Genomic DNA, 27,720 nt, shown 5'->3' on the forward strand with positions numbered 1-27,720 from the left:
CTGTGTTTTAATTAGCCCATATGCATACAAATTAAGGGCAACGTTTCGGGCTCCACTGAGCCCTTTATCAAGTCTTGAAAGTCGCATGGCCAGCACATAGCACAAATATTTATGGTGTGTGCTTGACCCTTTTATTCATAGAATTTTACAGTACGTAGATCAGGCTAGAACATGTTTGCACATCAATTCAGTGTTAGTATATCTCTGTGGCCATTGTCAGCACTCATAATTCAACTTTTTCTTATGGTTAAAAATTTGGAGGGGCCAGATCTGCAAAAATGCGATGATTGCTCTAAAACCATTCCCAGGCTGGGTGGTGAATAATGGCAGCTTGAGCACTAGTTAATGACCATGGGGTCAATGTCCAGATAAAAGGTATCTGCTTGATAATCACCACAGACCAACTGGAAAATGGAAATGGTATGGGCAGACATAGCAGCCATCAACACTGCTGCACAGCCCTAGGAGCTCAGGAGGTGATAAAGGGGAACTCTGAATTAGAACTACAAGTTTTAGTTTCCCTTTACTGCCCCCAACTGGGCAAACTGGCACAATCCATTGTACAATGCGTGCTTGATATATCTAGCAAATATCTGTCAGACATTGGAGCTTCCTTGTTTCACTCTCCAGAAAAGCCATACATTTATTGTTTTCTTAATTTGCTGGGCATAATGTTGCTGTAATGAGGAAACTGATTTAGAATGAGCTGTTTTCCTTCAATCAAAATATGCCATGTCTGTTCATTAGACTGGGCCAGTTCTTTACTGTGCCTGTACAACAATGATGGAAATCATGCACAGGTATTAGCCAACTCTGGGCCATGGACTATTCCTATTTCATATATCTGTGCCTGTTTAAAGAAAACTCGGCTATTCTGTGGCTAAGGTACAGCTGACTTTCAAAACAAGCACATGACAACTGATTTTACTAATAAGGATTATTTAAGTCTCCTCGTGCATATTTACTTGGATTTCTCATATTTTCTTTGTATATAGCACCAACAATTTACACAGTGCGTTACAATAATTATTATAACAACAACAATAATAAACAGGGATCTTAAAAGATTGTAACAAATAAGGGTTGCAACATCTAAATAGGATCAGAGGGCCCTGCTCATAAAAGCTTTCACCCTAATTAAAAATGTGCAATCGAGCAAACTGTCATAGAAAATGTTGGCATTCTTTAAAGAAACAGTAACATATTTATACTCTATAGAGGATATGAAGAATTGTCTGTACAGCACCTGCAAATAAAATATTTCTTGGCTTTCTTAGTCCTATAATTTATTACAGGCTTACAGGTAGGTGCTCCCCTACTTTCTCCATGTAAGGGTCCAATTATCAAAATACCCCTTTGGTTGTGAGATGTTAAATTGACCATGGCATTTAAATCAACGTCATTTTGTCTCACTGTATATTCGTATACTGCTGAGATGACAAAGTTTACTTTGACTTTGATCAGTCTATAAAGGCAATGGGCAGGCTAGGGGAAGTTGGACAATGGACATCAATACTATCAGTGAATATAGCTATGAATGGAGCGGACCACTATTTATAGCAACTTTAGGTCTAAAATTACTGTATTGTAAACAGAGTTTTCTCATTCATTAAAGGGGTTGATTGCCTTGAAATTAATTTTTAGTATGATGTAGAGTGTGATATTCGGAGTCAATATGCAATTGGTTGTTTTATTTAATTTTAGTTTTTGAGTTATTTGGCTTTTATTCCACAGTTCTCCAGTTTGCAGTTTCAGCAATCTGGTTGCTAGGGTCCAAATTAACCTACCAACCATGCATTGATTTGAATAAGAGACCAGAATATGAATAGGAGAGGGCCTGAATAGAAATATGAGCAATACAAAGTAGCAAAAATAATAAATGTGTAGCCTTGCAGAGCATTTCTTTCTTAGATGGGGTCAGTGACCCTTATTTAACTTAAAGGTGAACCACCCCTTTAAGTGAGTCCTACAGTCCTGCATGGCTGCTTATACTGCATGAGTTTATCGGAATGGTTAATGTTAGAAGAAACTCAAACTGTATGTGCAGCTTCTCATGGAGTAAAGATAGAGGATAGATTGATACATACTTCTGCACAAATAATAGGGAATGTAACTACTCAGTCACATCCTATTCCCTCTGAGACTTTTTGCAAGTAAAGGGGTGGTTCACCTGTAAGGCTAATTCTAATTCAATTAGTCTTTATTTATTTTGTATAGTTTTTTCATTATTTGCCTTCTTCTTCTGACCCTTTACAGCTTGTAAATGGGGGTCACTGACCCCATCTTAAAAAAATGATCTGTAAGGCTACACATTTATTGTTATTGCTACTTGTTATGAATCGTCTATTCAGGCCCTCTCCTATTCATGTTCCAGTCTCTTTTTCGCATCAATGCATGGTTGCAATTTCAGCAATCTGGTTGCTAGGGTCCAAATTCTTGTAGCAAACAGTAGAGCTGCTGAATAAAAAGCTAAATAACTCAAAAACCACCAATGAAAACCAATAGCAAATTGCCTCAGAATATCAATATATGTATCATACTCAAAGGTTAAACCCTTAATAATTTAAAATACAATTTACAATACAATTTTAAATATAATTTAAAAAATAATAAAACATTTTTTAGAATAATAAAATACAATTTAAAAAATGTTCAAAATAACATTTAAAATAAAGGTTAACCCCTTTAAAATGTGTGCTATGCAATTGGTAGATAAGAACACCACCAGCCATTACATTTAAGACCTTGTGAATGGAGTGGTGCATTTTCAGCACAGATCCATTCTGGATACAATGGCATGCGCACCAACCCCAGTTAGAGCTAGGAATATATATATATTAATATATATATATATATATATATATATATATATATATATATATATATATATATATATATATATATATATATAATTTTTTTTTCCCAAAAACATTTTCTATTATGTCTCTAGTTAAAAGAAAACAATTTGTTCAACCCATTCCATTACTGCTTTCATCCCATCCCAAATTAAAGCTACTGAGAAAGAGTTTGAGTTTCATAGAGTGAATGGAAAATACATTCAGCAGCTCCTAAACATACGATCATTTAGGCTTATCCATTCAGGATGATTCGATGTTACTTTTCCAGCGGAAAACACTGTTGTTTGGCCAGTGATTTAGCATGTATTGTCTTGGCAGTCCCCTTAGGACTTTGAGTTATAGTACCCACTAATCTCCTGCAGAGAACTACATGAAAACAATTAAGACAAAAATACAAATTACCCAGCAGAAACCCAAACTCCTGCCATGTAGGTACAAAAACACAGAAGCAATAAACAGTTTTTTGAAATACACACGAGCACCTATAAATAATATCTGCATGTAGCAGATGCTTCTGTTTTTGAATGAGTAAAATAGAAGCCTGCGAGAGCCATAATCTAATTCCAGGAAAGAACACATCACAGTGAATAAACCAAAGATGCATCTATATCTCTAATTTCTTTACAACCGCAGTTTTTGTTATGAGCCAAAAAGGGTTCGGTGATACAATCAAAGTGCTACTACTATGAAAGCAATTCATTCAACCCTGAAGAAAGGAAAAAAGTTATAAGTCATTACTAGTGGAGCCTTCAATCAGTTTTCCAATTTAGTAATATCCCCTACTAATCAAACCAATCCACAAGGATAATTTTACAAGAGCAGAGCAGCCAAACAGTAAACTCCAGATATTTTCTGACTCACAAAACTGGGCAGTTGGCCTTTGTGATGCCTTTGTTCTGGTCTCCCATGGATCTGTGAAAGTTTATTTGTGCTGGCCAAACTTTCAATACGTTACCATACCCGATAGGAAAATGGCATGAATGAAGTACGTAATAAAAGCAATATGCCCTATGTTTTAGCAGCAGTTACGGTACATGAAAAGCTGTAATATATTGTATTGGCTAAAAACCATAGGTTTCATATGTTTAGGCTTGTATCTGATTTTTTGCTCTTTGCTCTCACTTTGGACAGAGATGCTACAAATGGTGGTTCCTTAAAAATAAAAAAATATATATATATATATACACACATACACATACACACACACACACACACTGGAACCCCCATCTTACATCCCCTGATTTTAAGTTTTCTCTCATTTTACATTGTTTTGTGGTCCCACCTATATATAATGCATAATACATTTCCCTGATTTTATATTTTCCAGGATTTTACACCATTTTTTCTGGTTCCCTGAAAAACTTAAAATGGGGGTTCTACTGTATATACATTTAACAAGACATCAAATATGTTTGTCCCCCCCAAAAAATCGACAATAAAACAAATACATGGCCCCTTAAACATTATGGACAGTGCTAACTAAGAATGACATATAGGGGCAGATTTACATAGGGTTGAATATCGAGGGTTAATTAACCCTTGATATTCGACTGCCGATGTTAAATCCTTTGACTTCGAATATCGAAGTCGAAGGATTTACCGCAATTCGTTCGATCGAAGGATTTTAATCCATCGATCTAATGATTTTTCTTCGACCAAAAAAAGCTTACAAAGCCTATGGGGACCTTCCCCATAGGCTAACATTGAGGTTCAGTAGCTTTTAGATGGCGAAGTAGGGGGTCGAAGTCTTTTTTAAAGAGACAGTACTTCGATTATCGAATGGTTGAATAGTTGAACGATTTTTAGTTTGAATCATTTTCGAAGGTCGAAGTAGCCAATTCGATGGTCGACGTAGCCAAAAAAATAATTTGAAATTCAAACTTTTTTTATTCTATTCCTTTACTCGAACTAAGTAAATGTGCCCCATAATGTCAAATGTATACAACATACTTTTTCTTAAAGAAGCAGTACAGGTATGAGTCCTATTATCAAGAAATTTTGGAGTTTTCCAGTTAAGGGGTTTTTCCATAATTTGGATGTCCCATACCTTAAGTCAACTAGAAAAACATGTAAATATTAAATAAACCCAATAAGATAGGTTTGCTTCCAATAAGGATTAATTATATTTTAGTTGGAATCAAATACAGGGTACTGTTTTATTATTACAGCCATTTTAAAATGTCATTATTTGATAAGAATGGAGTCTATGGGAGAAGGCCTTTCAGTGATTTGGAGCTCTCTGGATAACATACCTGTACTACAAAAATAATTTAATGAGCCGTTACCATGAACTGGTAAAAATTGTGGGTTTTTTTTCTAACACCTTACTGCCGTATATACTGTATCTACTGTATATATCTATACCATGCAGCCATGACTGGGCTGAGCTGCACACATTTACATTACAGGTAACAAATATACTATAGTTATCACAGGGAGACCTCTCTCACATAAAAAAGGACATATTTATCGCCATATAATAGATTATTTTCAAGTGACTGAGGAACAAATCAAACTTGAAATGAAAAATACATTTGAAAGCCCTTTAAGCCTTTCAAAAACATTTATTACAGACTGCCAAGGGGTACAATTAATTTACTTATGCATTAAATACAATCTTCATAGGAAATACTAACACAGTGTAAACAATTATATTACCTCCTTCAATTAAAATGATTACTAAAACCCAAAGAAAGCAGAAAGAAATGAACACAGCTAGATTAAGTGCTTAAGTCAGTTCCAGGTAAAAAAAACTAAAAAAAAAAAAAAAAAATTAGAACCTGCCAAATTGCTCATACAACCCACACACTCTGCCTTTAATTACGCTCAATGATTACATATAATTTTGTGTCCCTGCAAACCCAATCCTTATCTGTTCTCCTTTGTTTAATTACAGAAAAAAAAGGCCTACACACCGAGCCAGGGAATAAACTGGTCAGTCCGTGTTCTCTCTATATACAGGCAAATCCCAATTTTACACTTGCAGCCACCTCTTGTTCTAATACATTTCATTGGGTGTATTTTGCAGATTATAGGGTTTTAATCAATTATTTGGGCCCAGGGGAATATCTCAACAACAATTCCTGTCAGGCCCTTTAAACCTGACACGTAAGTATTTTAACTAAGTTTATTATTTATATTGCTTCTCTGCGCGCTTGTGCAGGTATGGATTCCATTATCCAGAAACCCATTATGCAGAAAACTCCAAATTACAGAAAGGCTGTCTCCAATAGACTCCATTTTATCCGAATAATACAAATTTTCCTTCTTCTCTGTAATAATAAAACAGTATTGTGTACTTGATCCAAAAAAATATATATAATTAATCCTTATTGGAAGTAAAACTAACCTGTTGGCTTTTTTAAATGTTTACATGATTTTCTAGTAGACTTAAGGTATGAAAATCCAAATTTTGTAAAGATTCATTATCTGGAAAACCCCAGGTCCTGAGTAATCTGGATAACAGGTCCCATACCTGTATATACAATGATGCAAGCATTATGATGATTTCCATTCAGTTGGCCGATAGGTAGGTAACCCTTTCTAGCAGTGGTTCCTATAATGCTCAATGCATTAGAAATCCAAGTACAGTTGGACACATTTTCACAATAAGACTTCTGACAAGGATATGAATAAAGAATATAATTTAGGGTGGTAACAGACAGGTAGATTAGTCGCCCAGCGACAAATCTCTACTGCGGGCGACTTATCTCCCCAAATGCCTTCCCGCTGGCAAGAATGGAATATGAATCGCTTCAGATTTCCGTAGTCGCCTCACGAGGAAACTTGGGGCAACTTCGGTGTGCAAGTAGATTCTTTTTCCCTATAAACTATATAAAGGGATGTGCAATGATTAATGGTGGAACCATATGATATGGCTTAATATTATATGTAAAATCTAGTGATAACCAGCAGAGGGCAATGTAATATATGGATATAAGAAGAAGCTTTTTGCTTAAAATGATACTTAGCTTTAGAAAGGACGGAAATGTGCCATAAGTGAAATAAAAGTGGTTCTATTACTACTGCAATACTTGTAAATCTGAAGACTGACAACACATAACCTTACCAAGTAAATTTGACATAGTTGCAGGTACCATGTTTCTGCAGTGGCTAAATCCCAGCTACAGGGATTTCACCCACTGTACACACACACATACTCACTCAGCTAATATAATAATGTTATCCCATTATTCATATTTTACTAGATTCTTGAAAGCACTGTTACTGTTTCACTCTATGGCCAACTATTTTACACAGTGGGCCAAATATCCTATATACCCAATGACAGGAGAGCCAGGTCTACTATTAAAATGATGTCAGTAGAAGAAGCCTACCAAGCTCCAGGATGTCCTGGCAACCATAAAATTAACTAGAAGGTCTGCTTCTTACAAGTGTGTGATTTGTGTGAGCTACTTACCTCAGCTGATGTTCCCGAAGGTTAGACAGAGCTTCCATGCCATGAAGATAAGAATAAACAATCTCCAGATCCTGCCAAGTAAACAGAAATAATATTCTTTAGAAAGAAAAGATTTACCCGGCACAACAGATCATAAAATTGCCTTTGCGGCAGTCAAAAGGCTTGAAAACACTGCACGTCCCTCATTTAACATCATAATGGTAACATGAAAGCCTCTCTTCTCAAAACTGTAGAAATTATTTCCAAAACCAGCTTGGGAAATGACATTTATCTTAAACTCATGGGAAAGAATTGGTTTCACTTGCCTATGCACTATGAGAAAGGGACTAAAGAGCACCCACATATGCATTTATGACTCACCAGCACATACTATAGCGAAAACATTATAATTAATGAAAACAATAGGCAGTACAGTTTTCAACACGCACTATATTTCCTGGGTTTGTGTTTTGCAGAGAAATATTTTGCCTCTAAACCCATAAAGACCATGAAAGACATGACATTTGAATTGCTGTCGTCCTTTCAGGGAGAACCATGGTGGTTGAAATACCCTTTCCACCAACAACTTATCACTTGAAAAAGAAATGCACTGTCCACGATACAAACTTGTGCCAGTGAAGTGGGTATCCCTAAGACAGCAGCTTGCATAAACAGAGTGAAAGGGAATGGCAGTTTGATCTCCACTGTTCTTTTTTGAGGAATACAACAGAGCAAATGACCTGCGTGCATTTGTGTGCAATCTGGTTGTACATGTCATGTGGATAGTCAAATCACAGACAATCAGATTAGCTGCAGATTGACCAATCCAAAAAAATTAAATGAAAGTGCAGTAACTGCTTTTAGTGGTCTAATGTACAAATAGACACAGCATTTACATGCTCCTATAGCAATTACTTACAATAATTGTATTCCTTTCTTTTGCCTCCCACTGTAGGTCACTCCACATTTATAGCTAAAAAAGTGTGTTCTGCCAATTAATAGCAAGATTATAGAGTGAAGCCATGGATCGGGGGGAGCAGAAATAGAAGAAAACTCACAGTGATGAAATACAGTACAAAATAAATATCTAGCAAGATATGCTGTACACTGCAATTCCAGATGGATAGGAATATTTTAGCCACTAATCATTAGGCATTCATCCCAGAAAGAAGGGAAGATAGAGAAAGGAGACAAATCCACACATTGAGACAGTTGTTATACGTCTGCTTGATAGATTGCAGTCTTATCTGGTGTTAAGGAAAATAAGTTCCTCTGGAGAAGAACGCAGAATAATGTTCTCACTTCTCTGTGGCTGCTCAGCTCTGGTGTAGTGCCAAAAGGAATTTCAAGCACTCAAAGTCAAGACTAAGGGGGGAATTCACAAAAGTGGAGAAAGCCCATTTTTGGAGTAAAAGTGGTGGTAAACTGGAGTAAAATACTTTCTCCATAGTCACAAACAGAAATCCGCCTAAATTCTGACAATCGCCACTTTTCATATTTTAGTGTAAGAAAGCCAAATAATACTGGTGTACTAAAGCATGTCTGATTCTGTGCCTCACTGTGATTATCTCATGCCTGTCTAGTAACCACATAAAGCAAAGCTTAGAACTTGTAGCAACAGAAAAACTCCTTAATAGAAACATATACTTCTTACCAGTTTCTAATAGAAAACCATAATTGATTTTCCTACATCTGACTCTTGTATTTTTCAATTAATTTTTCAGGAATGTAATATCGCACAGCATATCCTAATCATATTTTTTCTCTGTTTTCACATACAAATGATCTTTTAAACACCCACAATTCATTCTGTTCACACATATGCCAGTTTCTGTGTGAAATTCTCAGCCCAGGGTTGAATTATAGCACATTTTGATGACACACGGAGGTGGTCACATGGTACGAACCTGCTCTTAAACTGGCCCAATACTAATGAAATGCAAATACAATGCAAATCATGAATCTCAGAAACAAATGGCCTGCCCTAACCTCACTGGCCACCTGTGAGCTCATTACTTCCTCAAATACAGGTTTGGGATCCATTATCTGGAAAACCCGTTATGCAAAAAGTTGTGAATTACAGGAAGGCCATCTCCCATAGACTCCATTGTAATCAAATAATTAAATATTTAAAAAGGGATTTACTCTATCTCTGCAATAATAATACAGTACTATGTACTTGATCCAAACTAAGATATAATTAATCCTTATTGGAGAAAAACAACCCTATTGGATTTTTTTTAGTAGATTTAAGGTATGGAGATCCAAATTACAAAAAGGCCCCTTATCTGGAAAACCCCAGGTCCCAATCATTTTGGATAACAGGTCCTATACCTGTATCAACATCCCATTCCAGGTTGGCTAATGACCTGTAGACATAATTTTTGGGGTACAAGGTTTTCTGTCTTGAGTATACAAATTTGTGTGAGATGATTCAAAGAACTCTTCTGGGGTCCCCACATGGAACAACGATCATATAAATTAGTGGGTAATTAAGACTGTTGAGGAATGTGGACCCTGCTAATTCTTCATTGTCCAGTAACCCAACTGGACTTCTTATTTCGGAGCAATGAATGATCACTTCTTCAAGGAGCTCCAAACAAGCAACAATGATTGTGAAATATATGAATACTGTGCTTAGTGTGAGCTTTATACATCTATGGGATAGCTAGAAAGATAACCGTACATTCTACAAAAATGTCATTTGATTATGCCATAGTGCTGCAATATTTTATCCCACATAGACCTATTCAGCCCTTTATCGTACCTGCCCTCCAGCTACAAAATTACAGGGGTGTTCAAAATGGATCTTACTCCTCTGTGTATATGCACACAGTAATCAGCCTGAGTGATGTTTAACTGCTGAGAAAGGAAAATAGCTCCTGACCCATTTTCTGAATTTAAAATTCATCTCATGCTATAGATGATGAAGGAGCTTGATGACACAACTTCCCTATACAGTATATTATTGTTGGGGAATTGAGCAACTATAGAGCAAACAATTTACATCAGTTATGGGGGGGAGTTATGTTAACTAAAAAAGGAGGAAAGAAATAAAGGTACAGGATAAGTGCAGGTAAACAGCCTTTTTCCCTGAACACCTTTAAATCATGTGATTTGTAGGCCAAGAGTTCCGTGCCTGAGTTTTGCAATGACACTGCACTGTACTGGCTAAAATCATGCCCCGCTATAAATTCAAAAGCAATAGTCAGATTGGGTGACGGCAACGTCATAAGCTGGAAACCTCAAACAGCTGTAGGTGAAGATAACTAAACCACACTCTCAAACAGACTGATAAAGACAAGTCCAATCTGTAACTGCACACGCTCTGGCTGGACTAAAAGGACGCCCAGAAACATAAAATTATTGGTAAAATAGGGGTTTAGCAATGAAAAAACAAGCATATTGCTGCTCAGCCGTTTTGCCTTCGGATCGAACAGCATTTTATATAGGAATCATCCCTGAAGAGAAACAGAGAGAGAAAGATCAGAGAGTGCTCTAGACCTAATGACTTCCCAGTAGTAGCACATTATTTCTAGGTTGCTAGGGGCAACGTGGCAGGATCATGCAGTCAGGAATCCTGCAGCGAGTTCTCTCTCTTTATTACAGTCGCTAGCACACTGAAAGGACACCCATTTAATACCAGGGCAACCAATAAAAGTGCCATGGCTCCAAAATTGATGTCAGTTAACCCCATAACCAGGGGCAGCATAACCTAAAGCCCTCTATTTGATAAAAGCATTTTATACAATGGCAGGAGGTGGGGATTCCATGGCATTTTAGGTTAGACTATGTTCTATACTCTATATTGCTTAACCAATCAGCGCCATTTTAAAAAGTGAGCAATAAGGAATCTTCCCAGAGTCCTCCAGGTTAGGGGCCCACTATCAGACCTTTTGTCTGCTGTAAGTTTTGCAAGAAGCATTCCTGAAAGTGACTCCTCATTTCCATCACCTAGAAGAGGTTTCCGACATAGTAATTACATTTAATTTTCTATCTGTAATTTTCTCAGGATCTCAAATTTGGTAAAAGAGGAACACTGCTTTGCTCTGATTGAGAGTAGCACTGACACAAATTAACAAACTCAATATGGCCAGAACCCAATGGTATCTTAAAGGAAAACAATACCCCCGAACAATGTAGGTGTCTATAGAAATATATTGCATGAAACAGCTCAAATGTATAACCAAACTAAGTTTTAATAAACCATTTTCATAATAATGTACTTTATTTAGTAGTATGTGCCATTGGGTAATCTTTAATAGAAAATTGTCATTTTAAGAAATAAGGTCCGCCTTCTGGGATCCTATGTGTGTGCACCTAAACAAACCAGGTCACATGAACCAATTAATGGACAAAGTTTAGTCTTTTGTCACACAGTTCTTCGTGTTACAGTTAGAGCTGCAGTATTTCTGGTCAGGTAAACTCTGAGGCAGCCCAGAGAATATCATAAAATGGGGGCCCAAGGGAAAATATGTAAAAGGGAAATATTTACTTACTTACCAGTTTGGTAAGATTCTTTAATATGCCATTTAATATGATTAAAATTATCTGTTGCTTAAGTCTTAATTTTGAGGGTTTAGTTTTCCTTAAAAGATGTGCTTCATATTATTCCTATTAGAGGTAACTGATTGTATATATTACTTTCACTACATAAGGCTGAACATTTCTAGTGAACAGTTGGTGTCCATTCCAGCTAAGACGTCTTAAAAAAATGTTTGCTCCGTTACAATGACGTACTTCTCTGGATAGCAGAATATTTGTACCAGTTGATATCAGTTATTACTGTACTAGCAGCTAGTGATCTCCATTCAGCACAGTTTGACAGAGGGTTCATGATGCCAGTAGGTAATGCCATGGTTCAAACATTATTTTAAACTCTGAAACAGGAATCAACTAATATGTATAGTCTCTATGGTTTTAACATGCAATTGTACCTGGATTTTGGGGCTTAAAGGGGTGGTTCACCTTTAAGGTAACTTTTATTAAGTTATAGAGTGACCAATTCTAAGCAACTTTTCAATTTGTTTTCAAGTTAAACATTAATTAAACTCAAAGGGCTTCCATGATGATTAGTTATATTAATTTGGATTAAGTACAAATTACTGTTTTATTATTCCAGAGAAAAAGAAAAAAACTTTGTATTATTTGTATAAAAATGGAGACTATGGGAGCCAGCCTTCTGTAATTCTGAGCTTTCTGGATAATGGGTTTCTGAATAACAGATCCCATACCTGTATTTACAACCCTGTATAGACATCTAAGAAATAAAAGTAATTATTTTGTATTTACTCCCTTTATTTCTCACACACATACACTATGGCAAAACACAATGGGAAGCAAGTTTAAGTTATAGCCCAGCTTTAATAAAGATCAAATGATTAATTATATAGCTTGAAACTCCTACAGTAACTCATTTTCCCATTAAATATGCAAAGGCCTATTCATTAAGAAGGGAAACTCTTCCTTCCAGCTGTAAAACACACATTATGAAAAGCAGGGTAAATAAGCAGTAATCATCTCATGTTTACTAGTGTCTGCCCTTCCCCATTAGCTGGTAAACAGTCCAATAAAAGAGGGGTGGCTTTGTAAAAGACACAATGGATTCCTGCAGGTGAAACTGCAAGAAGTGTACTTAACAGCATATTCCACCAACAGAGCAAACAGGAACATTTGCAGGAAAAGGAATCCACCTCCCACCAAGACATAAAGGCTTTTCCTACCACTCCTACTGCTGTTGTGTGCTGACCTTTAGTGGAGAAAGTAAATTAAGAAGGATTCTCTGGGGATGTAAACTCTGCACTCGTTGTCAAATCCAATACTCCCTGTAGAATCCAGCACTTACCAACCTAATTACTGAGGCGCTTGATGACTTCATATTGGGAGAAAAAAGCAAACTTTGGGATTTACAATAACAAGCAAAGCATAACTCAATCTCCTTCAGACTAGAAAACTTACTAATAACAAATAGGGTGAAAGTAGAACAACTCCTCCAGCTTTCTGCCTATAGAATGCACATAAGGAATAGTCATTACAAATTAATGTTGCAGGTATATAAAAGATATTAATAAAAGCCGAAAGGATTGATATATTTGCTGACTACATTTGCCGAAAAGCTCACAGATACAGACAAATGCCCTCTACTTGTAAATGGTTACAGACAAAGCAGGAGGTTTAAGTAGCTGTAATGCAGGTAAGGGATCAGTTATCCGGAAACCTGGTATCCAAAAAGCTCAGGATTAGAGCAGTACTTTGTACTTGATCTAAACTAAAATATAATTAATCCTTATTGGAAGCAAAACAAGCCTATTGAGTTTATTTCATGTTTATATGATTTTCTAGTAGATTTAAGGTATGAAGATCCAAATCACAGAAAGATCTGTTATTTGGAAAACCCCAGGTCCCGAGCATTCTGTAAAACAGGTTCCCATACCTGTATATTTTTTTTATTAGTATTATTTTTTATTTTTGTTGGGGGGGTTAGAAGAGCTGCCAATCTGCTATATCTAGAGAGATAAAAGGAAATATCACCCACAGATTCAAATGAATCTGGCAACAGCAGAACGTTTACTTGGCTTTACCACAGAATAGCAGTTAAATGAATCATCTCTCAGTTAAATGAATCATCTCTCAATACATGGCAGTACGACTGCTAGAGGAAGTATTCACATTAGCAATTTTCCTGCTGCAAAATATGGAGGCCAGTGGTCTTCTGCACAGTTTGATTTGCATAGGACTACCAAACTGTGTCATTTAAAGATTCCAAAATAAAAATACTGCACAGAAAAATGTTACAGGAAGAACCATGTTGTCTGGGAACAATGAAAAACGCTATGAAGTCGCTAAAAGTCCAATAAAACCAAAAATGATCAAAGCAATAAAAAGAATTATTGCACAGTGAGATCTGCGGTCAAAAACCTCAGCAACACTAGTCTTCCTTGCGATTAATTGTTTTATGGACACAATCAAGCAACCAACAGCAATGTGGAACTAACAATGCAATAAAATAAATAACATTTTTAAAAATAATAATGTAATATGTTTAGCACTCATATTTGTTATACTGGTCAATAAATAAAACAAATTTTGTGACGCAAAAAAACACACACACACACTTTGCTGCTTTTATGACATGTGTATGTGTGTTTGTGTGGGCCATTATAATATAGAAGTAACTGAATATATATGTTAAAATAATGTTTCAATAATGCTAATAGTTGTGCCGATGTCTAGCTTTTTCAACAAGTTACAAAGCACTAAGTTGTATTCTGTATTAAGGGCATTTTGCCCTCTCACAATATGGCAGTCACTCATCATATGACGCAGATATACATGTCACACTGCCAGGGTCGGACTGGCGCAGTCGGGGCCCACCGGGTTGTGAACCTCGGGGTCCCCGTGCGCATGCACAAAAACTAGTGCGGCCCAACGTGTGCATACGCAAGCGTCAGGCCCAACGCGCGCATGCGCCAATGGCGATTAAACAGCGCCGATCAATTTTTATTTCAGTTCGGGGGCCAATCTAGGACCGGGACTGGTCCGACACTGCACACTGCGTTGTCTTGGTGACCGGTCACGCTGGCTCTGCCGCTTGCAGACACTCGGAGCTTAAATACGCTATTACCATTTGTGCTGCTTTAAGCTTCAGTAAAAGGAGGGGTGCACGGTAATTTTGTACACATCAATTATCTCCAGACCAGCACTCCCTGTTATAAAAACTCAATTGTTATTGTTGCATAGTATCAATGCCCGACGTTTCGGTCCTCATTAGTAGGGATGGGCGAATTTGACCCATTTGGTCAAAAATTCGCCGCCGGCGAAACGTCGCAGACGCCCATAAATTTTTTTTGACGCGCATCTTTTTATTTTGACAAACTACGCAACACAAGTCTATGGGCGTAATTTTTTTGGCGAAACAAGGAGAAAAAATTTGCCTATCCCTACTCATTAGGACCTTTTTCAAGGAAAAGGTCCTAATGAGGACCGAAACTCCGGGCATTGATACTATGCAACAAGGAAGTGCAACAGGAAGTGATGGTCTGGAGATAATTGAGATAACTTACTTCATTAGTGTGGCCCACCTGCTGTAAGTGAGCTGCCAACTTCAGAAGGGAGGAGGGGAGCACAGGTGGCTGCATGTTCTTCCAGTGACAGCATTTTCTTCCCTTAGGTCACAGAATTTCAAGTCCCGGTAAAGCTGCATGGCTATTTGATGAGCTGGAGGGGAAGTTCAAACCTCAGCTATCCAATCCCTGAGCAGCTCAGCAGGGACTTAAACTCTGTGACCAATAAGGGAAAGTAATGGACAGATGATATCTCCCCTATGCTCCTGCCCTGCCTTCCCGAAGTCGGCAGTTCTCAGAAAGCAGGGGGGACCAGCTTATCAAGTAAGTGCGGCGTGGCTGGGCCCCCCTTACCCTCAGGGCCCCCTACAACTCTCCCCCCTGTCCCCCCCCTGATGGCGGCCCTAGATACACATGCACGAATAAAAACTTTTTGGTATATGCTTGATGATAGTGGCCGTGAGTGCTTTCGTGGACTGCTGTTGATATTTTGGTTAGCACCCGGCAATTAATTATTTGAATGGTGAGTGTCTATTTATATATGTGTATATATGTGTATATATGTGTATATATATATATATATATGTGTATATTTTCCGAGGGAAAAGCATCTTGAGAAAGGTTCTAGATTCCGAACCGAAATGTTGATGCAATAAATTAATGACTTCCTAATAAAGTAACATTTATATCAACATCGGTGTGCGTGTAAACCTTTGGACTCTGGATTTCACGATCTACACACAGCACCCGAGTTTAGTCCTTAACGACGAGTGCGGACCTTAATGGTGGATATATATATATATATATATATATATATATATATATATATACACACACACACACACACACACACACACACACATATACAGTATTGAGAGAGAGAGAGAGAGGCGTGTATTTAATACAAGCAGTACCAGCATAGGATCTATCATGCTGAATGTTTGGGGTTTTCCAAAAGTGGGATCTTCCTGTAATTTGAATCTCCGTCCATTAAAGCTGGTCATTGCCATGTACCAACCTACAACTAACCATTCAGATTAAATAAAGTATTAAAAAATAAAAAAAAAATCGGACTGTTCTGCCTATTAATTGACAAACAGCAATATTACAAAATTTATGTCCGACAAATCGTAGCGACGGTCACCCATTGATAAAGTCAGATGACAATACAGTCAGAGATATTATCGTTAGCTGAAAGAAATCTTCTAACCTGTCCAATCAACTAAATGATCACCATGGCACAAAATATTTTGAGATGACTATTCTGACTGCACACACGGTAATCATTAAACATTAAACAAACCCAATGGGATTGTATTGCCACAAATATGGTTTTATGCAGCTTAGTTACCATCAAGTTAAAAAAAAAGAAAAAAGTTCAAACATTAAAATAATTTGCTTGTAGTAGATGGTCATCCTGTAATTTGGAGTATCTGAATAACTGATCCCATAGCGGTTATGTTTTTATGGTTTTAGTTTGTGTAACTTTCACAAGAAGCCCATTCCCCCACAAAGCCACTAGATGGCACACAATGACTTTCCATAGAGTAGAGTCAAGGCCACACCAAGCAAAATCAGACAGGGAAAAAATGAATACAAAGGAAATCAGGCAGTCTGAAAGGTACATAGAAATCAACTGCATACATACATATACAATTGTAGACAAAGGTGTTTCCCCCCCCCCTTACAAAATATTGGTATGTTTTAAGATTTGCATCCCATCAGTTACACCAGTGTTCCTACTAAATAATACATACAAGCAATTCTCAGGATTATTTATATTGCTATAGGGCCCAGTGTCCCCTCAACAGTTACCTTAAGCATGAATTCTATTATGATAATCTGATTACATGGAGATCATTAAGGGCATGCATATTTTCAAGTGACGCAAAAAATGTATTGAGCCATACATTTTGAGATGAACTAAACATTTACCGGTAGTTTTGGCACCATATGTAAGACATTTTTATGAACTGAGAAAAAAAAAGAATAGTTCAAGCAAGGCAGAGCGCCAAATCAAACAATTTACATGAGCAAATACACAGGCTGACCCTTCCAATGTCTGGGGTAATTGTGTGACCCTGCCATTGGCATCACATGCAGTAACTGGGCTGGGGTGGTGGAAAATATGAAAGGTTATGGGCAGGTTTGCCTTTCCTAGTCATACAATCACTTTCTTGCATTGTACTCTGGACTTAACCATCTACCCCAGGGGTCCACAACTGTTTTTATCCATGAGCTACATTCAAATGTAAAAAGAGTTGGGGGGCAATAAAAGCATGACAAAAGTTAATGGGGTGCCAAATAAAGTATATGATTGGCTTTTCTGTAGTCCTTTGTGTTTGGCAGTACACCTGGTTTTTATGCAACAAAAACTTGCCTTCAAGCCAGGAATTCAAATATAATCACCTGCTTTGAGGTCACTGGGAGCAACATGCAAAGGGTTGGTGAGCAACATGTTGCTCATAAGCCACTATTTGGGGATCACTGATTTACCCTAACCCACACATACTTGCAAGACTTTTAATCCACGAATAGGCAGAGTTTACTTTACAGAGAAAGGCCATTGTCTCTAAGAACGAATGTCTTGTGTAAAACCAACTCACAAGTAGAATTACTATTTCATATTGCAGGAAGAATTTGGACATTTATTAAAAGAACAGTAACAGGCATACTCTCCCTTTGATTTTTTTTTTTTTACATTTTGAGCTTGATTTGCCTCTAGAGGAACTTTGAGTGATTTAGCGATATTTTGGTCATACCACCAGCAATTTAAATTGTTTGCAATGGAGAGGCATTTTTAGTAAATTTGACGCAGGTGACAAATCTGAACATTGGCCACTGCCCTTAACCCAATTCGGTGTTACTGGTCCTTTAAATGAGACCATGGAATCCCAAACATGAGGAGACTGTTGAGTATGAGGAAGTGACGATTGCTGCATTTCAGGCAGCCTCAAATTAATTGGTCTTTGCAAAATTTGTACAACATACTAACACGGAGGATTGTGAGAAAAGTGGGGCTACAACTAAACCAAGAAGCCAAACTGCAGTCATGACATCTACAAACCCCATATTTCTCTTCTGGTTCCACAATATGGTTTGCCATGCAATGACATTTTTCCTTTGCCCATGAATGCAGGGCAGGCAGACCCCACCACAGTCACAGGGTTCGCTGTATGGAAGTTATGCCAGTGTACTCTACACTGGCACTGCACTGGCTGATATACTCTACTAGCTTCTCTAGTCTGACACAGAATTGGGTGACTTGCTCTACCAACTTCTCAGGACTGGACATGCCAATGAGTGACTTGCCATACCCACTTCTCTAGACTGGCACAGCACTGGACAACGTCCCAAACCTACTGCTTTAGACTGGCACACCACCAGGTGACTTGTTCTTGCCACTTCTCTAGACTGGCACGGCACTGGACCACATCCCCTACCTACTCATTTAAACTGGCACACCACCAGGTGACTTGTTCTTGCCACTTCTCTAGACTGGCACTAATGACTTCATGTGATACTGTCACTTCACAGACAATATGAATGCAGGTTATGTGTTAGGGAAATGCTCATAAAGGCAATAAAAAGATATCTTTTCATCTTTACTAGGAAGCTCCACATAATAAGCTACAATGTGATCCCTCCATTAATGCTTTGCATTGTAGCAATGTAATCTATACAAAACTGCAGATATCCTACACCAGGGATTCAAGCTGTCCTTTGTTAACCCCACTGAGGTAGTATAGGGATAGCCAAAAGCTTAACGTCAGTGGTCAATAACTTGAATACATCAAGGTTTAATGTAAATTATGAATTTTGAGAATGTAGCAATAAATGGAGGGTTATGTTATTAAATTATGAATTTTGAGAATGTAGCAATAAATGGAGGGTTATGTTATTAGTCAAACCAGTTACTATTAATGCAGTGTTCTCTTTCAGTATCTTCCTGCTGCTTTAGCTTTAGTAAGAGAAAGATTCCGGGTATGATGACGTTGTGATCATAGTATAAAACTAGCAGAATTTTTGCCATGCAATTATTTTATAGACCATAAGTTACATACATACTACTCTGGCACAGATGTGTTTCTGGTGTCTACACTTTATACCAAAGACAAGGAGAACCTGACAGAGCAGCACTACCAGGAACCCTATTTAGTGACACACAGACAGATCTCCTTGGTCCCATCACCTATGAGGAGCCAGTTCACTTTAACAACAGTCCATGCATTTTTCTGACCTGCAAGATAAAGGGATTGGTTTTAAAATAAAAAAATTTGAGATTCTGAGAACTTTTTCACCTGCTCACATAGCTGAGCATGTATAATTAGTCCTCTCATCCTGACTGCTAAATATATAAATGGAAGCTGCCATATTAATTGTCTCTGCAATACAGATCTCTATATTTAGCATCTAAAGTAGTACTAAATTAATACAGAGGAGCATGGCTCTGTGCACACAATAACCTTGCAGGGATCTATTACAGTGAAACAAAAGGTTTAAGCCTATTTTAAAATAAAATATGTCTCCCTTAAACTGCAATACATTGACCATATTTAATGGGGGAGGGAAGATAAACCATTATGCAGGCAGCAATAATTATATAACATATATGAATTGCTCCATCAAAATAATAGTATGTCTATCCATTTAACGTAAAGAACACATAGTGCAGACCTAGAAATAGAAACACTGAATTTCCTTGTAACATATTAATTAGATGATACTTGCAAAAATTACTATGATCCAACCAAATGAGAAGGAAATTAAACAGTAGAAGAGAGGAGAAAAATGGAGGCCTGTCACCTTTGCCAACAACCAACATATGGTGTAAATTACACAGTATGTTAAGCTTTAATGCTGTGCCCAATAATAGGGCAATACCAATTAAAGTATTGCCTTTAGTGTGACAATGTTAAAGGGGAAGTAAAAAAAAAAATATATATATATATATATATATATATATATATATATATATATATATATATATATATAATAAGGTAGAAATGACCAGCAACACCGAGTTCTTTGGTGAAAAAAATCAAAGTGTATTCAAATTACATGTAAAGCCGACGTGACGTTTCGGTCCACTCAGGGACCTTTCTCAAGGCCGAAACGTCACGTCGGCTTTACATGTAATTTGAATACACTTTGATTTTTTTCACCAAAGAACTCGGTGTTGCTGGTCATTTCTACCTTATTATCTATTTACCTTGCACCCGAGGTGAGCTGCAAAGGTGGGGTGCTGCCCATTTGGAATTATTACACATATATATATATATATATATATATATACACACATTCATACATACACACACACACAGTTCGGGTGTGTATCTGTATCCAAATCATGTATACATAAAGATCCCAATGAGGATCGAAACATTGGAATGTGCAGTGGAATAAATATACACCAAAAAGAGAAACTGGTGTGCGGATCTCCTTAACGTACAGTATGTGTATATATATATATATATATATATATATATATATATATATATATATATATATATATATATATATATATATATATATATATATATATATATATATATATATATATATATATATATATATATATACCCAGCATCTTTTCAAAAATTGTTATGATCAAAAAGAAACTTAGAAATTAATTAAGAAAAAACAGTATAAGCTGAGTATCAAGAAGACTTGTATAATATTAGCAGCAACATATTTGTAATTCTATAAGTGATTGCAATTGTATAGACATACAGTATTATTGTACAGGTATGGGATCCATTATTTGGAAACCCATTATCCAGAAAAGCTCAGAATTACTGAAAGGTTGTCTTCCATAGACTCAATTATAACCAAATAATGCAACATTTTTAAATAGATTTCCTTTTTCTCAGTAATAATAAAACAGTACCTTGTACTTGATCCAAACTAAGGTATAATTAATCCTTTTTGAAAAACAGCCTATTGTTTTTTTTTTAATGTTTAGATAATTTTCTATTAGACTTGTGGTATGAAATTACAGAAAGATCCTTTATCCGGAACCCCCAAGGTCCCGACCAGTCTACATAAGAGGTCCCATATCTATATTACATTTTCGATTAGTTGAGAGTTAGTGAGAGACCTTGTGAGGAACGTGGTCAGTGACATGCAAGCAAGTTTTACTTCTGCACAATGAAACTATGTGGTTCCACCGCATTCAAGTGATGACTATGTAAGCAAAATATTTTTGTACACAGGATACGTTTAAGTCCTTCCCCTTTTTTTTCCCCTTAAAAACCTCCTTGCTTATTTAATAAAAAAGTTAATGTAATGTTCCAAAAAGAAAATAATTTACATATATATATATATATATATATATATATATATATATATATATATATATATATATATATATATATATATATATATATATATATATATATATATATATAGCAATTATATATATATATATATATAGCAATATATAAAGCAACTACGGAACTAAAAAAGAAAATAGTAATAAGTGATGCTATTGAAACAACAAAAACGCTACATTTCTTCAGCAGAGACAATACGGAGCACACACACACACACACACGTGTGCCGGTATTATCTTAATACCACCTCCATACCTGCTTTACCGGCTAGGCCGGTAATTTACCGGCCAGGTGGCAACCTTATTCTGGGGCAACTAATCTCCCCGAATTTGCTTGTGTGGCCAGACCCTTAGGGCAGAGACACAAGGTCAGATTTGTGGAGATTAGTCAACCGGCGACAAATCGCCTCTTCTTCGGGCGACTGCCAGGGACAGAAACGTCAATTTTCAAAGACTTCAATTTTGGAAAAACTGTAAAATAAACAAATAAATAAGGAAAAGTAATTGAAAAAAAGACTTTCTGGTGAACAATCTAAAAACAACTGAACTAGAAAAAAGTGTTTGGAAGGTGAACAACCCCTTTAAGGCAGACTTGGCCTTTTAACTTTTCTGTCGTCTCTGTTATTAATATTATGCTGTGTATCGCTGTACAAAGAGAAAATACATTTACAGAGATCCTACACTGAGAATATTATATTAAATGTATTTAATTCAATTTAAACTTCAGCATTAACACACTGCCCTCACCACTGCCAGGAAATCCTAAAAGGCACCAGCCTCCAGTGGTGACCCTTCCTCCAGCTATCATAAAAAGGGAACACTAGACATACAAATGAAAAGCAAATGCATGGAATCATTTGGGAGTGTGGTTCCTTCTGTCAAAGTAATGGGTGGAAAAACCACAACAGGCAGTAAATCAGTTAGCCAAGAAGGCGAAACGCCAAGTAAATGCAATGCAGTCATAAAGTCCCTTGCTTGGAAAAATTACTTCATCATTTTGTGTAAAGTCTAGCCAAAGTCTAGGTCAACGGTACATAATGGTACAACCTTTCAGTGAAAATAAAAAATACACACATGTTAACAAAACACACCTTAGAAATAATAGTTAACAGGGTTGCCTTCTGTGGTGCTGGGGCACAAGGAAAATAGATATTGTGGGGCTCTATTCAATCTGTTCTCAAGACGATGGGCCCCTTTCCTCCCAATTCCCTACAGGGGCTGCGACTGGCATGGTTATAGGCTCGTAATGTGGTTAGACAAAGGCCTGAGATGCTTGGCCTAATCTTCAGTAAGAAATTGAGCGTGAAAGAAGGGCTGAGGTGCCGTCACTGCTATGACCATGCTTTATTTTTTTTAAGCCAAGTGGTACACTGAGTGCTGTTCAGCTGGCTGACAAGCCCCAAAAATCTCTGCTTCCTCCCATTAACTGAAATGGCAAAGGCCTGCCAACACTAGTATTGGCTCTTTTCATTCCTAAAACAAGCATTCTTGGCCTGAAAAGAGCTTGTACTAGCAATGTCAGGCAATTCCTATTTAATAAACGAGAGGCGACAGGGGGCGATTTCTGCAGCTGAAAAGCACCCTCTGTGTCCTAACTCAATTTTGAGACTATAACCTTTTTCCAGTTTTACACTCCCCTTATCAAACCCTCTTTCACTTTTGCTCCCCTTAGGTCTCTCCTTTTCTTATTTTGCTCATTCACTGTAGCCTTTTATTGCCAATGGGTGCTGGGAGTTGTACAATTAAAGAACAACATGCTTTTGCCATCTCCCTCTCTCTACTATTATTATTATTGCTATCCCACCTTCCCTCCCATGAAAATGCTATCCTCATAACTACAGGCAGTGGAGTAACTAGATATTACTGGGCCCCACAGCAAATTATTTTTCAGGCCCCCAAACTTTTTAGCAGTTGACTTGTTTTACCAATATTTATTGAAACTGTATATGAATTAGGGCCTCGTGGGGCCCCTATACCTCCTGGGCCCCCCTGCAGGCGCAGGGTCTGCTTCCGCTATAGTTACGCCCCTGACTACAGGCACCATCACCTTGTACTACCTTACCTAAAATTAAGGCGTCATATTCATATTCAGGTTTTTTGTTCATTTAACAACACAGCCAAACGATAAGCTCTATGGTTCGTTAGCACACACACACTTACAGCATATGAACAGGGAAATGGCACTTACCAGACTATGAAGGCTTCACCAGCTCTTGAGAAGAAGTGACAGGGAACATGTGGATGTATTACAGTAACAGGGGCATAGTTTGCTCAATAACTCTTAAAAATCATTCAGCAGCTAGCATCCACCTCGGTGGAAATGTGGTATGTTCCCTTCTAAAGTTGACAATCATTTAGACAATGTAGGGACATCTGGCTTGTGTAATTAATTAGCTGCCTCTGCAACTACCCCTTGTTCTTATCTGTATGCATTTATACATCCCACCACAAACACTGAGGGTTCCACAGCTATATATTATGTATACATTATAAATAACAATTCTGTAATTGCACTGGTTATTTACAAGCATGATATTTACTAGTAGGGATGGGCGAATTTGACCCGTTTCACTTCGCCAAAAATTCACCGCCAGCGGAATGACGCCGACGCCCCCATTAAAGTCTATGGGCGTCAACATTTTTTTGCCGCATGACGAAATTGTTTTGACGCGTGTCTTTTTTTTTTTTTTGACGCACAACGCCATACAAGTCTATGGGCTTCATTTCCGCAGTGAAACAAGGCAAAAAATTCGCCCATCCCTATTTACTGGAAAAAGATCTGTAATAGGGTCTCCAAACAGCGTAATGATTAGTCACCACAAACGGGAAGTGGCCCAGGTGCACCGCCCTGAGCCCTCAGCACGGGGGGGGGGGGACAAACCAACAAACCAATATGGAGCAGGCACTCAAATAAGGCAAACTTCCACCAGGCAACAAGTCATTAGTGAGCCTATGATTAAGTGTTGATGACACGAAACGCATCAGGCTGAGGACACAATAAACTTTGTTCACTAATGACTTGTTGCCTGGTGGAAGTTTGCCTTATTTGAGTGCCTGCTCCATATTGGTTTGTTGGTCCATCCCTATTTACTAGCACAGAAGTGAAACAATGCAGGAAGACGGCATTTAAAAATACATGCAAACTGTGGTATGTGGTATTTTGTTTTTCACTATGAGAATTTCCAGGCAATTTAACATCCGCCGCTTACTTTCCCCTTTTTGGTTACTGTAAATCTGTTTCGGTTCCATGTCTAGGAGAACCACGCCAAACAGCAGAGTGAATAAGGAAACACGAACACAGTAATGCAAGCCCATTCACTCTAGTTTTTCAAATTCCCAGAAATTATTATCAGCACACAGTAGGTAACCTGACAATATTTAAGGAAAAGAATAGACTTTTATATTAAAGAAATTTCCAAGGAGCAAAAGGGGGAAAAGCACCAGGTTCTCTGCCCACAATGCTCTTCAACACCCTCAAGCTGCTTCTTCTTCCTCCCATAGGCTCTTTATATTCCCTAGATCGTGTACTGGCATCACTTGCTAGACTGCCATGTACAAGAGTCGGCACCTGTCTTGACCTTTATTTATGAAGCACATGGAAGGAGTGTGAGGAGATGCAAGCTAGAGCTCTGTATTTAAAAGGGTGTGAATTTTTCATTTTTATTTTTTTAAATAATGATAAAAAAGTGCTGCTCCAACAGAATTCTGCATTGAAATCTGTTTATCAAAAGAGCAAATTTGTTATATTTAATTTTGAAATCTGACAAGGGGCTAGACATATTGTCAATTTCCCAGATGCCCACAGTCATGTGACTTATGCTCTGATAAACTTCAGTCACTCTTTCTTGCTGTACAGCAAGCTGGAGTGATATCACCTCCCTCCTCTTCCCCCAACAGAATAATGTGAAGGTAACCAGATAGCAGCTCCCTAACACAAGGTAACAGCTGCCTGGTAGATCAAAGAACAGCATTCAACAGTAAAATCCAGGTCCCACTGTGACTCCTTCAGTTACATTGAGTATGAGAAGCAACAGCCTGCCAGAAAGCAGTTCTATCATAAAGTGCAGGCTCTTTCTGAAAGCACATGACCAGGCAAAATGACCTGAGATGGCTGCCTACACACCAATATTACAACAACAAAAAATACATTTGCTGGTTCAGGAATTACATTTTATATTGTAGTGTGAATTATTTGCAGTGTAAACAGTGTAATTTAGAAATAAAAACGACATCATAAAAATCATGACAGCATAGGGCTTCCTTGTATCATTGTCTAACTTGTAATAGAACTGCCATTAAAGGTGCAACTGGCACAAGGTTGCAGAGTGAAGCTTCTCTATACCTGCTTCAGGTGCCCATACAGCAGGGGTCCCCAACCTTTCTTACCCGTGAGTCACATTTGTCACAATTGCAGAGCAACTTAAGCATGCAAAAAGTTCCTTGCGGTGCCAAATATGGACTGTGATTGGCTATTGGTAAACCCTATGTGGACTGGCAGCCTACAGCAGACCGTTTGGCAGTACATATTTTTTATGCAACAAAACGTACCTTCAAGGCAGGAATTCAAAAATAATCACCTGCTTTGAGACCACTGGGAGCAACATCTAAGGGCTGGTGAGCAACATGTTGTTCAAGAGTCACTGGTTAGAGATCACTACCATAGAGCATGCGTATAATGTTAATAAAGAGACTTTTAAATCCCGAAAACTATATTAGGACCAAGCCTGGTATATGGCATTCAGGAACTGTGCTTGATCGTTGTACATCACCAGGGAAAAGTTTCTCAGACAAATCTCCAGGTAAGACATTAGCCTATTTGCTGAAAGAAACTGTGAACAAGAAAACAGCAAGCAGAGAAAGTACAGGGTGGTGAAAAAACTCCATCAGTCCAGCATTAAAATTAAATGGTTGTACTCAAACTGCATGACCCGGGAGTATTTCACAATGCAAAACTTGTGGCTTTCACAACAAAGCATGTGACATATATATATGTCACATGCTATATATATATATATATATAATATAATTATATATATATATATATATATATATATATATATTTATATATATTTTATATATATATATATATATATATATATATATATATATATATATATATATATATATATAAAAAGAGGGAAGGAAACAGACAAAAAAAGTAAATGCACTTGTGCAATTGGAAGCATAATTGTTAATGACTGTACATATACCCCCCTTTTTGATAAAAGCTAATTTAGTTAATTTAGCTCCTCATCTCCATTTGACTAAAAGTGTAATGCACCTTCTCCCTCACCTTGTTCCACTGTGAAGTGATGGATTCTGGGACTTGAAGTCCCTCTACTTTCCAGAGAATCTGCATCACCCATAAAGGAAAACCCAGTGACTTAAGTCTTAAAACGCATTACAAGATACCAGCCTCAAACATAAGCAATGGAAAATGACGTAGAAGCTTTAAGGAGGAGAAAGATGTCCTTTCCATAATTCAAACCTTCTAGATAACAGGTTTCCAGATAACGGATCCCATACCTGTATCTATGTACACTACATTTAGTGAAAGGAAGGGATGGGCGGAGAACGATGCAGCCACAAGTTTATTAAAGGGTTCCGTGTAACAATGGCAATACTAGCATTTCAAAATGCAAATGTAATTACCTAAGGGGGGACACATTGGAAAAGTAATCAATACATTTCTGCCATTAGATACAGATTTTTTTGGCTATTATTTTCCATATATATATATATATATATATATATATATATATATATATATATATATATATATATATATATATATATATATATATATATATATATATATATATATATATATATATATATATATATATATATATATATATATATATAAATAAAATTGCCTCTTTTGTCACTATTAACAGAGTATTTCCCAGTTTATGAATTTTGTTACCCTCTAAAGATGTCAAAGTACATAATATCACTTTTTCTAAACACTATTTAATGGCCCTGTTGAGACTGATGAGGCAGAAGCATGTTGAGCCAGAAGTCTTTCCAAAATGAAATTGCTGCCAACACTATTGGTGTGGGGCA

The 27,720-nt window shown here is 37.2% G+C and overlaps 1 protein-coding gene across 5 annotated transcripts in view; it reads right to left on the bottom strand.

The window, feature by feature from the left end:
* rapgef2.L (Rap guanine nucleotide exchange factor 2 L homeolog) overlaps positions 1 to 27,720 on the bottom strand; it is a 202,550-nt gene that overhangs the window by 124,834 nt on the left and 49,996 nt on the right. For all 5 annotated transcript variants that reach the window (XM_041581217.1, XM_041581226.1, XM_041581231.1 and 2 more), the window contains exon 2: positions 7,279 to 7,349. In XM_041581217.1, the coding sequence (XP_041437151.1) occupies positions 7,279 to 7,349 (71 nt within the window). The remainder of the gene's footprint in view (positions 1 to 7,278; positions 7,350 to 27,720) is intronic.

Source organism: Xenopus laevis, chromosome 1L (genome assembly GCF_017654675.1).
Source record: "Xenopus laevis strain J_2021 chromosome 1L, Xenopus_laevis_v10.1, whole genome shotgun sequence".
NCBI classification, from domain to species: domain Eukaryota; kingdom Metazoa; phylum Chordata; class Amphibia; order Anura; family Pipidae; genus Xenopus; species Xenopus laevis.